This window comes from Arvicola amphibius, chromosome 11, assembly GCF_903992535.2.
Source record: "Arvicola amphibius chromosome 11, mArvAmp1.2, whole genome shotgun sequence".
Taxonomy (NCBI): domain Eukaryota; kingdom Metazoa; phylum Chordata; class Mammalia; order Rodentia; family Cricetidae; genus Arvicola; species Arvicola amphibius.
In genome coordinates, this window is record NC_052057.2 from 2,666,941 (window position 1) to 2,680,028 (window position 13,088).

At 48.7% G+C, this 13,088-nt stretch overlaps 1 protein-coding gene across 8 annotated transcripts in view; it reads left to right on the top strand.

Annotated features, from left to right (window-relative positions):
* Positions 1 to 204: 204 nt before the first annotated feature.
* Positions 205 to 13,088, top strand: part of Tmem131l (transmembrane 131 like) — a 125,792-nt gene continuing 112,908 nt past the window's right edge. For all 8 annotated transcript variants that reach the window (XM_038347343.1, XM_038347345.1, XM_038347347.1 and 5 more), the window contains exons 1-3: positions 205 to 369; positions 973 to 1,043; positions 7,944 to 7,987. In XM_038347343.1, the coding sequence (XP_038203271.1) occupies positions 246 to 369; positions 973 to 1,043; positions 7,944 to 7,987 (239 nt within the window). In that variant the 5' untranslated portion in view covers positions 205 to 245. The remainder of the gene's footprint in view (positions 370 to 972; positions 1,044 to 7,943; positions 7,988 to 13,088) is intronic.

Genomic DNA, 13,088 nt, shown 5'->3' on the forward strand with positions numbered 1-13,088 from the left:
CCGCGTTCCATCCCCCTTCCGTCGGCGGACGGAGCACACGCGCTCCGGAGCCAGCCGAGCGCGGGCGCCGAGCGGCGGTCCGGCAGCTGCGGGGGCGGGACCACCGCGGGGGGCGGGGCCGGCGACGGGGGCGGGGCCGGGGCGCGGGGGCGGGCCCGGGGCGCGGCGAGGCGGCCGCGGCGCCAGCGAGCCAGAGAAGGAGAGCGCTGCGAGCGAGCGAGCGAGCGAGCGCGGCGAGCACCAGCATGGCGGGGCTCCGGCGGCCGCAGCCCGGCGCCTCCCGCCGCACGGCCGCTGCGGCGAACCTTCTGCTGGGCGTCTTCCAGGTCCTGCTGTCCTGCTGCCGTCCGGGAGGGGCTCAGGGACAAGGTCAGCCCGCCGTCGGGGCTGGCAGTCCTCGCCGCCCCGCCCCCCCTTTCTTTTAAGGGAACTGTTGAAATCTGTGAGGGATCGCGGCGGAAGGGGACCCCGGGCGGCTCGGCGATGGGGAAGACGGGCTGCTGCAGCCCTGCGACCGCAGCGTCCCCTCGGCGGCCCTAGGCCGGCTCAGGAGCGGGGCAGCCCGGGGCTTGGGGACCGCTAGCCGCGCGCGCCCCGGAGCCTTTGTGCGCGGGCCCCTGCGCCCCGGGCGCATCCCCCGCTTTGTGTGGCGCGCGGGTGCCTCGCCGCGCCCGGCTTCCTGCAGCTTTGTTTCCCCTCAGCCCGGTCGCCTGGGGATCGCCGTGCCTAGTGAGGCGGCCTCGCCCCCTGGTCCACACCACGCTCGCGTGCCCTCACCTCCTCGACCCGGGGGACACCGGCTGGACATTGTCTTTGCATCCTCGGTTCACCCCTCGGGGTGGCCTCCGCTGCGAGAGAGGAGAAGCAGACTTGTTTGGGGCAGGCGGGTGGCACGGGGGGACGGGCGAGGAAACAGGAAGCGTCTCTTTTCCGTGCATTACAAACGCGGTGTGTTTTTTGGTGTCCGTACAGCGATTGAGCCCTTGCCGAACGTGGTGGAGCTGTGGCAGGCTGAAGAAGGGGAACTCCTGCTGCCCACTCAGGTGAGGAGGACCAGGTGACAGGGCGGGTGCCGGCGTGCGAGGGAGGAGAGGCCTGGAGGCAGCCGGCCTTCCCCCGGTCGCCCAGGAGCGTTCGGGTCACTTTGCAAGGCAAATAAACGGTCGTGCGGAGCCTGAACACCTGGCAACGGTGGCCCTTCGGCCTCCTCCCGCGCCATGTGACGGGCTGTGAGTCAGAAGGTGGGTGCCCAGGCCACTTGAAGCAGGTTGTGTGTTGCACAGCCTTGTGCCCGGCTAGTGGCAGATTCTTTGGCCTGCTAGTGGTCCAGGGTGGGCGGGGGACTTGGGTCTGGGCAAGCGGGTGTGGTGTGGATGGCAAGTAGCTGGAGGGTTGAACACAATGGGGATATTGATTTCATAAACGTTAGTGAGTGGTGCTCACCATTAGCCTAAGTAGCTTTGGGATGAAGAAGTGACTTTAAAGGCGTATAATGTTGGATTTTCTCCAAGTGTCTTTAATTCCTGTTAGAATACACCCACTTAAGAACCTGAATTTCAAGTTTTTATCACCCCCCCCATGAGATAATGATTACATGTGGAAAATAATTGCTATCGTTTTATTGGGGGAATCTGTAGCATAGAGGGCTTCAGACTGCAATGGATATTGCAAAGCTTTTGTCTTGCATAGAATGTTTCAGTTATGCAAGAAATTCCCACTGACTTGCAAAAGATGCCCATTTAAACACAATTTTGAAGACTTTTTTTCACCAGTAGTGCAGTAGAGACCCGAAATGCATTGGGGATGGGAGGAGTGTTGAATGATAAGAGAATATTAACTCGCATATGGTAAATTTCAAAGTGTTTATTATTTCCCATGCTGGTGGCAGCATCAAAATCAGGGCCGTGAGCTGTAACTTCTTGAACTCTCCAGGTTTACCTTTCTTCTGATGTGAAGCCTTGACAGCACTGGTTTTGAGATATTTGGAATATTCATTTGGCCAGGGATAATAATAATAACTGACAGGCAGAGAGGTGGTGTTTTTGTTTAGAAGACAATTTCCTAGATCTCTTCTGGAGGCCAGCAGGCTGCAGGAGACCCACTTTTGGAGAAGAAGCCCCACCAGCAAGTAGTCTTTGTATTACCAAATGGATTTTTTTAAATCTTCAATTCTAAATAATACATCTGCTTTGAAAAGTGGGGGGGGGCACCACTACCACCAATAACAACAAAACAAAACCCGAATTAAAAATCATTCATAACCTTAGCCAAGAACCACCCTAAGCACTTGGCAGCATTTACTTTGAATAGTCATATTTGTGAATATCAGTTGCTGATTGGTGGTGTGAGTGGCCTTTGAGCCAGAGAAGTCTTCCTGGTGGGGGCCTTTGCTGTTCGCGGTCATATGCCGAATGTCGTTCCAGGTCTCTGCCCCTTGGATGCTGGTGGCACTTTCCTGCCATGCCATTGTACCTCTCCCTGCTGCGGGTGTTTTTATTCTTTTATTATTATTACTATTTTAAAATAAGGCCTTGCAGTGTTGCCTCAGATTCCTCCACTCAAGCCGTCCTCCTGTTCGATCCCTGAGCTAGCTGGAGCTGCTGGACTGTGTGTCTTCCCTTGGACCTGGCTCCAACCACCAGTTTACCAAATGAGAACATCTCCAAGTGTTCCCGGGAAGCAGGCTTTCCCTGGCGAAGATGCCCAGATGAGCCTTTGCAGTGTAGCTCAGGTGAAGTCTCCATGTCTTCAGTGGGCCATGATGGAGGCCAACCCAAGCAGAAAATAAATTAGAGACATTGTTTCTGCCTTCATGAAAGATATAGTCTTTGTGGTCCTGAAATGCAAATGCCAAGGCCTTTGGTAACATTACTTCATTTATAGGCTCAAAAGTTATTTTATAAAATGCCCAGTTTCTGGCTTGATCTTTACTTCATGTGCATAGTGTAGTTTGTAAAAATGGTTATGACTGAGAAGGTGTCGTTCCCGAATACACCTTTGTAGACTTTGATAGCTAAGGTACTTTAATCCATGCTATGGCGGAAGTGAGACTAGTATTTATAATTTTCTGCATCTATCATCTCTCTAGAAGTGCCCTTTAGACACTGTACCACTGGGCATCTGCCTGGGCAGGGATGAGCCATGCCTGAGTCTTAGATACAGAGTGTTCTGAAGAAGAGATTCTTTCAAGGAATTTAGAATTATTTTCAGAAGGTTTCCTTGTGTATGTCATAAGAGTCTGGAGAATATTTACAGGTGTTGTGTAAATTTTGCACCTTCCTTTCAGGAAGTCTAAAAAAGGCCTCTGGAACCTGAAAGTTGTCAATGAGAGCTGAACATTAAGATGTGCTCAAGGATTTGCCCAATACTGATTATATGCAGAAGTGTTTTTTTCCTTTTAACTTTTTCTTGTGGGACTCTAAGTGATTAAGAACTTGTTGCTCATCATTCAGTAATTGTTATAAGCTGCCAGACCCTCTTGTCTCTAAGTGTTTAGGTATGAATTCTCCCACTATTTAGCCTGTTAATTCACTTTTATTGTTGTTGCTGCTGCTGGAGATCAAACCCAGGGCCTTTTATGGGCTACACACATGTTCTAGTCACTGGGCTGTGTCTGGGCCCAGCATACCGTGTCTTCGTTACCAGTTTTCTCACCTGCAGAGCAGGGTATTTTCATACTAATTCAGAGGAGCTCCTGAGGATGACCTTCTTTGAACTCGGTGATCCCGGTAGCTTGTCATCTTGGTGGTTTCATAGCCAACTCATAAGCTCCCTCACTGGAAAACGCAAACACTTTCCCTTGCTGAAGGGGCTGCACCAGGGCAGATAACCCACTGTGACGGACTCTGTGGTTAAGCTGATATGGATGTTATTCGTGTGGGGGTGTCTGTCTCCTGAGAGGGGCAATGGATTATGCCCCCATCCCTATTTATATATTTTTGTCATGTAGTCTCCTGTTAGGACATTGTTTGGAATAGTAACATAGAAAATTATCAGTCGTAACGAGAGGCTTTGTCGTTAGAGTTCTCTGATTATGCAGTACGTGCACCTGGTGATGGCACAGAAACCACGCTTGTCTTTTCATGGGTGCTCTGGTGGCAGCTGCATTTGTGTAGGATAGCAAGCTTTGTGCACCTTTGTGGTCCGTGTGTATGGAGGGTGGCGTTCCCTTGATCTGCTCTGGCCTTTGGGTCTCCTTTGGGACCCGCTGAGCCCAGTGTGTCGTCTGTGGTGTGAACCATGACATGGAGGCACCCGTAGGGCTAGGTCCTTTGTGACTCTTGGGTTTCCTGCTGTCACCATCGTCTCCCTTCTGCATCTCTTGTCCCGTTTGGCTTTTCTTTGCTTGTGTGTGCCGTGCCATGTTGTCACAGCTGGGTTCCCATACGTGAGTCTGGGCTGCTGAGGTTTGAGAGCGCTGCTCTGGCCACCGTGTTCCCTATGTAGTGGGTGTTCAGTGGTCACCATGATGTCAGCTCCACTGTCTTATTGATGAAGTTACTCAGTCCTGAAGATTACAGATGAAACGCCCGAGTGTTCATTGTCCTGTTGTTGTGTCCTGTTGGTTCCCAGTCTGCCTGGAATCACTCCTGAACACCACAGAGTGGAAATGGAGATGTTGGACCTCGCATGGGGCCTTGGTGGGATGGACGGGCCTGCCCGACTCTGGGCCCTGATGCAGACGCGAAGCATTGGCTCAGCACAGTTGAACCCCTCTGACTTAGGGATAAAGAAGAAGATCTGATCTTTAGAAATACCATGACTCCTTTATTTCTCCCTCTAAGTTTGGGGGTATGTATAATAGAAATTGGTAGAAAGTGAAGCCAGAAACAAGACAGTGAACATCTGTTTGTTTGTTTTAATCTCAGGTACATTATTATGTAATAGCATGGAACTCTGGTCAGTGAATCATTAACTAGTATTTGGAAATCTTTTTGTCATAGAGGTTTATTTTTGGCTTAATCTCCTGTCAACATTGAAAAATAATAACTAATATGGGTTGAGAACTATCAGCATCATCTTTATATTCATACCCTACAGAGCGTGAGGCGTTGTTGGCTGATGTTATAGCTGAAGACAGTGAGGTACTGTGCAGCTAAGTAAGTCACTCGCTGCAATAACAAAGTAGCAGAAAATCAAAAGATAAAAAAAAGTGCTGGGCATTGGTGGCGCAGGCCTTTAATTCCAGGAGGTAGAGGCAGGTGGATCTCTGTGATTTGGAGGTCAGCCTGGTCTACAGAGCGAGCTCCAGGACAGCCAAGGCTACACAGAGAAACTGTGTCCAGAAACAAACAAGCAAAAGATGTCGCAGGGGAGGATTTGAACCTAGGAAGCTTTTAGCTCTCGAGCCTGAGCTCTTTTGGCTGTGTTGTGTCTCAGTGCTCTCTGAGCACCGTGTGGTGGTGGTAATGGTGCCTGTGCTGGAGGGAAATACAAGTTCTGTTTTGTGAGACGTTTTCAAAAAATACCGAGGACTAATAGAATCTAAGAGACAGTTGGGTTGTACGAAGCCTGCTGGCCAAACACCGTTTCAGGTGCGGATGGTGGTACAGTAAACCAAAACACCTGCCGTGTGGACCCTGCCATTTAAACAGAGGCACATGGATGGTTAGAGACACACAAAGTTCTAAGCCATGCGGTCTATCTGAAGGGCACACGTGTTGTACGCAGACAGGGAGAGGCAGTGATGGGAATGCTGTAGTTGAAGCCATCCATGGACGCCACTTTGAAAAGATACTTGCAGCCCTAGAAAGCAGCCTGGGATGGGAATGGCCAGTGGAAGGGCCCTGGGGCCCTGGGGCGGGTAGGAATAGAGAGGATTTGATCTTCTTTGAGAGCTCGGTTTTGTTGAGGAGATAAAGCCTGGGACAGCTTTTGAGTGCTGACAATTAAGAACAGAGAGAAGAGGCCAGTGTCTCCCGAGGGGTCACTTGAGACCTAAGGCCAGAAGGGACCCAGCCCTGAGTAGTCTGAGTAGTCCGGCGTTTACTCAGACATTTTAAATTACAGCCAGAGCCTGCTGGTCTAGAAGGAGGGGATGTATGTCAGGGCTGTGCTGGACAGACCCCTCCTGAAAGAGTTTGGAGTAGTCCCATGAACACTGGGAACTTCTGCAGCACCTTCTGGTTTTTTAGACAGGGTCTCACTGTTAGTCCAGGCTGGCCTGGGAACTCTCCACCTGCTTGCTTCAGCCTTTGTCCCGAGCAGGGACACTGGAAGCTAGGCGTACGGTGGTGGTAAGGAGTGATGTGGACGAAGATGGGTATCGCAGTGATGTTTGTAGGATGGAACGGAGGTGCGTCTGTCAGCATAGCAAAAAGCCCAGTATGTCACCCCTGTAGAACAAGCCTTGGGGATATTGGTGGTTGGCCAGTGGGCAGGACAGAGGAGAATGTGCAGATCGGAACTTCCAGTTGGCGGTGGAGAGAGAGGAGCAGTAAAGGGTTTGGCATTGTGATGGTGCCCTCAGCAGAAGGGGGGGTGGTTTTAAATAAAACCAGCTGGAGCTTCTCTACAGGCACTGCTGACCTTGGGGTGTATGTTCACCTGGGAGCGGAACTCGAGACGGTGTAGGTCCTGGCTTTTGGAAGTAAGACCGTGTTGTAAGCAGTGCGCGTGCCTGCAGTGGCTTTCCTGCGGCTGCTAGGCTTGGCGCTGTGTGGAACAGAGCTTGGCTGGGAGGTGTGAGACTTGGCCTTGGAGAATGGTGGGCACGGATGGGACATCTGCAGTGAGGGGGACAGAAGAGCAGAGTGGCCTTGTCCTCTTAGTCTGTGTTAACACGTTGAAGATTTTATGAACTGCCTGACGTGGGAACTCAACCCCAGGTCCTCTGGAAGACAGTAATGGCTCTTAGCCACTGCCACCTCTCCACACCCAGTACACCGAAGCTGTAGTTAAGGGACCCTGGGCTGAGAGGGCCAGAGACAGGGACTGGAGGGTTAGCGGCACTGGGAGTAGAGGGACTGGAGAGAGGAGCTGGAGAGTCAAACAGAAGTGAACTCTGGAAGTGTAATGCCCCCAGGGTTAATGTGGGCTGGGCACTGGGGGGGGGGGGGCTTAGCTGGCCTTGGCTTCTCTTTGTCCACCCTGCTGATGTTTCTTCCTGAAATACATGGAATAGTATTTGAAGGGGATGCTTGCTTAATTTACAAAATTAGTGGCCTTTTTATTGATGTCATAGTATATTGTATATTAATATACAATTAATATATAATATACAATATAATATACAATGAGCTATACAATGTCTTTCCTGTCTTTAAATTACTTTTTTATTGTGAGACAGGATCTCACTGTGCAGTCTGACTGGCCTTGAACTCTTTAAGTACACCATGCTGGTCTCTTAACTCCACCTACTTCTGCCTCTCTAGTGCTCGGACTAGGCCACCATGCTCAGCTAAATAATATATTTTCTATACTTAGAGATTTTATTATTTTGATTAGTGTCTTCTATGATTAAACTTAAAATGTTAAAAAAAAGGCTCTTGAAGTGATATCTAACTTGTTTTGAAATTATGTTTAGGCTGTTTTAAACCAGTAGGTTATTTACTTAATGTGAATGTCTAAGAGACCAATTTCCAACTTATGGCTTTATATTGCCATTATGACATCATTAAACAAAAAGATTTATTTTGTGTGTGTGTGTCTGTCGTTGATATACAGGTATGTGGATGCCCACAGAGGCCAGAAGAGGGTTTTTTTTCCCCAAGAGGTAGAGTTACAGGTGCTTGTTGGTTGACTGATGTTGGTGTTGGGACCAAAACTTGGGTCTTCTGGAAGATCAGTAAGCACCTTTAACCGCTGACCCCCTGTATAACACCGTTCTCAATCTCCACTGATGGCTGGGCCAGTCACCTTAGTTATTCGCTGCTGCTCATCCTCCCACCGTTGGGGACTGTGTTTCTTTGAGACAGTTGCTAATGGGTGTTCTTTCATGCCAGGGTGACTCTGAAGAGGACATGGAGGAGCCTTCTCAAGAACAGAGGTAAGGAGAGAGGGGACAGATCGCTGCCTGCGGGCATCCCTACGTCACTGGATGTATTGGTTTCTACATGTCTCTCTGTATATGTGTTTACTGTTCTCTGTAACATACCTTTCTCTTTGACCTCAGTGGACTCTACGTTCTCCAGTAATTAATCTGATTTTTTTTAAATGATACAAAAAACTGTTGTCAATACTCCCTTGTTTGCCACACCTTAGCCTTGTTTTTCCTGGGGTGTATTTATGCCTGTCTTTTTGTTTAGAAACCTCTGTCGAGGTCAGACTCTGTGCCCAGTGCTGAGCAGAGCACACCAAACAAGTCCCGCATTGCCTTGTGTTGTGTGTAGTGTCTGTCAGTAAAAAGAATGCTGGGTTAGGTTCTTTTTCCTGCTGTTCTGTATGTTCCCGGCTGTGCACACACACACACACACACACACACACACACACACACACACAGCCTTAGGACTTCTCTGTTTCCTAAGAAGCGCCTTCCCCTTCAGGTCAACCTCAGTAGCCCATGGCTCACAGCTGGATCAGCCTGGACTGTCCTCCATGTTGCCGGTGGCCGTTATTCCAGTATTTTGCTGTTATTTTGCTCCCAGCTGCTGCTTTGCTTTTTAACCTGATTTCTCCCTCTGTTTTTTCTTTTTGTTTATTTTATCTGTTCAGCTTTTCGGAATTGAGATTGTTCCTGATGTGTGAAGATCATATTATGACCCAGATGGAAGGCTCCTGCTAGAGACCTTCTTTGTGTCCGTTTCTAGAATGTAGAGTGTGGAGCTCTAAGAATTCCCTCAGTGTTAGGTGATGGGTGACTAGTCACTGACCCATGTATGAAGTGTTCACTGACTTACCTACGGCAGAATTGTCATTGTTCAGTGGATTTTAAAAACTTCCTCACGCCAGTTTAATAGCTTGTGACTTTAAAAAATAAGTGTTTGAACGGGGCGTGGTAGATTTGCCTATAGCCCTAGTGCTGGCTTGGGAGGTAGAAGCTGGAGTTTTGGGAGTTCAAGGTCATCCTTGGCAACATCGTCAGTTTGAAGCCCTCTGTCTTAGGAAACCAAAGGCAAAGCCCAAATACATCGAGACTTGCTTTAGAATAAAGATTTACAAGAGAATGACAAAGGTCCAGAGAGAGGCCTTGCAGGATTGTCACCCAGCACACGCTGTTGTCAGGTTAGCATCGTCTAAAGCTCTGGTGAAGGCAGCGTTGCTGTCGTACTGCGGACCACGCTCTCTTCTTTATTTAGACGCCGTTAGTGTTTCCCTCATATCCTCTCCAGGGCTGAGTCCACAGTGGCGTTCAGCATCTTCTTCGCAGACTGCGGTTCTTCTCTGTGGGGATTTAGCGAGTTGGTTGTTCACTTACATCACGTGTGTGCACGGAGACTGATTACCTGATTTTAACCCTATGCATTCTTTAAGGCAGTTCCAAAGTCCCTCACCCGGGAAGGACCCTCTGCTTTTGAGTGCGATCGTGGGCTTCTGGGCTGTAGGTCCAGGGTCACATGTGAAGGTTTAGTCGCCATGTTTCCTTGGGTGTGGGTGATTCTCCATTGATCACTTTCCTAAATTTTGATGGCCTTGCGAGGAGGCCAGGTATTTTGTATAATGTCCTTGGATTTTAGCTTGTCTGATAACTTTTCCCTGCTTGAATGGGCTGGAGTGTGGGGGAGGAAGGCCACAGACAGGCTGCTTTGCTGTCTTGTCATGGCAAGGAAGGTGTATGCGTGCATCAGCTTCTCCTTGGATTCTGAACCCTTTCTTTTCTTTCTTTTTTTCTTCCTTTTTTTTTTTTTTCTAGACAGGGTTTCTCTTTATAGCTTTGGCTGTCCTGGAACTCACTCTGTAGACCGGGCTGCCTCTGCCTCCCAAGCGCTGGGGTTAAAGGCGTGAGCCTCCACCACTAAGCTCGCCTTTGATTCTGACTTGGGTCACCAGGTCACCGTTCTGTCTGTCAGGTCTCCCTGCCGGGGCTCATCACACCACCTCCCTCACACTGTGTTCTTTGGGGGAAATTTATTACGTAGAATTAAGCTACATCAACCCAGGTTGCTTGAATTGTCTGTGTAGATTTGTGCCCCTCCTGTTTATTTAGTAACTCGTGTGACTGTGCTCTGAGATACAGCCCAGCACCGGGTTTCCTTCTGTTTTAGTACCGTTCATACTCAGTCTTCACTGAGAAGCCATTCATATCGTGTTACACCTCTTAATTACTTTTTTATAATTTTATGAATGATATCACAGTGCTAGCGTTTAATGAGGAGACGAACTGGAAGTCAGTGGAGCTCCCATGGCCAGCTCAACAAAACCGTGCGTTCTGTCAAGATGTCCTAGAGCAGCTACACCTATGGCAGCTCGAGACTAGAGTCATGAACTTGGCCGTACAGCAGTCTGGGCTTTGAGAAAGCGTGATTGGCGCTGCCGTGGATCTGCCTGTCTAGAGAGAATCTAGACGGTAAAATGTCAGTGTTCCACCAGCCGAGGCTGCCTGCTGTGGGGCCTGACCAGGACCACTTCTGACGCTGGCCGTGGGGCCTCTGTGGCCTGTTACCTCACACTCACCGCAGCTGAGGAAGCTGTCAGTGCTACTGGCCTTGGTGAAGACTGTGTTATTGCGACATCATCTTCTGTGGCAGCTCTGTAATTGTGTTTGGTTGCAAGCCAGGAAGGCACTATTTGAAGGCCGTCTTCCTTCTCGCCTCCCCATCCCTCCTTTCCTCCTGGGTGTTCTCAGATATCCGCAGCAATCTACTCCTTTGCTGAGAAAAGGAGATTGCTTTGGGAGATTCTGATGAGAGGGAGCAAACCTGAGTGACTCCAGCTCGTACTTGAGTAAATGCTCTCCGGGAAGCTGAGCTGGCTCCCTGAGCACACGGCTCTGGGGTAAGCCTTTTTGGAGCATGGTAGTGTCTAATAGGATCAGAAAAGTTGAAGTATTGCTAAGGAATGAATAATGTTATTTTAGCTTTGAAAATGATTGTAGAAATCACAATCACTGCCTGGCTAAGTACAGTGTCTATATAATGTTCTCCATTAGTGTTAATTTGTACCATGCTGAGGGTAGAACCCAGGCCTCTACATACTATAGACCAGTACTCTACCACTGAGCGCAACCCAGTCCCTTTTGAACTTCAGAATGTATTTTTTTTAGGGGGTGTTTAAGGCAGGGTCCTGGAACTTTCTCTGAAAACCAGGCTGTAGACTCACAGAGATTGGCCTGCCCCTGCCTCTGCCTCCCGAGTGATGGGATTAAAGGTGTGGGTCACCACTTCCCAGCTCAGAATGCATTTTTATCTGCTAAGGAAGAGCAGCAAAAACAGTTTAATGTCGGTCAGTTAAAGGCGGATCCTGAAGTGGGGACATCAGAAGTTGGGACACTCCTGGTGGCCCTCCGCAGCTAAGAGGCACAGTTGTTGATGGAAGCACTTGCTCTTGAGTTTCTGTATGATACATATGAGAAGATTACATATTCTGTATAGAGTATATATAACCTATATAATATATAAATACTACATAGAGTATGGCAAGCAGATTGTACCTTCTGCCCAGAACTCTGACCTAGTGTCCACCAGTATCTTCCTGTGGTCTTTGGGTCTTCAAAGCTAGCGTGTCCAAACTGAGCTCCTGGACTCTTCCTGGGCTCTTCTCCAGCATCAGGTCCTGGGGGAAAAGAGCAAGCACCCTGAGCTAAGAGTCATGTCAGCATGCTGTGTACAGCGAGGTCCAGAGGGAGGGAGGCAGGGAGGGCCCCTTTACTCCTCATACCCTCTCAGAAGCCGGAGTCATCTCCAGAGAGTCCTCTGCATCTGTCCAGCCAGGTCTTCACATTCCCATCCCAGGCATGCACTGAATCCCTCCTTGAGATCAGCCTATTTGGGTTACAGTATTACTGGATAGAGTGCAGACTCCCAAGTGTGGCACAGCACAGAAGGTCATTTTGTGATTGAGGGTCTTGTCTACCTTTTCAGTCCTTCCCCACATTCCCGTTTTCTCTTAGCCATATGACTGTGTCCTCTCCGCCCTTCCCTTCAGCCTTCCCTCACCCTGGCTGCCTCCCTGAACCTTGCTGACATTAGGATTAGCACAGGGTGCTTGCTCCTTTGTGGAAATTACCTTTTGTGGTACCCGAGGTCCAACCTGGTACTCCTTCTGTTGATTCCCTAGTTCCAGACTCAGTCACCGATCCCGAGTTGAAAAGCTGCTAGATGCTATGCTGCAAGATGGTGCTATTGAGTAGTCATCTTTTAACTCAGTTGCGTGTTCTCCATAACCAAGTCCGCAGTCAGTCATTGCTGTGAGAGCCGCGGCACCAGTGCCTGTGCTGGGGTTGTGGCTTCACATCGAGCCCACTGCAGGTGTCACATGTGACGGGAGACTGTCGATCAGGTGCTGTCAATATAAAGTCCCTTGGTGCCTCTTACAGGGCTGGGTTACCGGAGAGGGTGCAGGATGAATGTGTTTAGCTATGGTCTTTCTAGCTTTAACATTCTCAGAGGGTTGTCTTTGGCTGCAATCAGTCTTGTCATTTAGGTTTTCTTCATAAAGTACAGGCTTTCTAACGGTGCTCATGGTATACATTAAAAGTTCTCTAACCACAAAATACTTTAAAAATAGTTCTTAAATTTGTGTTGTGAAGACGTTAGCCAAGTGTAAACGAGACTCCGCTTTCATTCCTGGAGAACATATTCCTAGCACCCGGAGGGGAATCCCACATCAGCAAAGCTGCAGTCAATTTATATAATTATTTAGCTTTAATTGAAATAAATTAGAAAAATAATACACTGTAACTAGCAGACTTTGATTTGACTTTTTTAAAAGATATTTAAATAAACTTTTACAGACTCTTGCCGTGGCAAGTTTTGTGTGCATTTGTATGTTAATATTAACTACTTGAACCTTCATTAGGGTCATATAAAATAATTTTATTTATTTATTTATTTATTTATTTATTTATTTATTTATTTATTTATTTATTTATTTATTCGAGACAGGGTTTCTCTGCATAACAGTCCTGGCTTCCTGGAACTTGCTCTATAGACCAGGCTGTCCTTGAACTCACTGAGATCCTCTTCCCTCTGCCTCCCAAGGACTCAAATAAT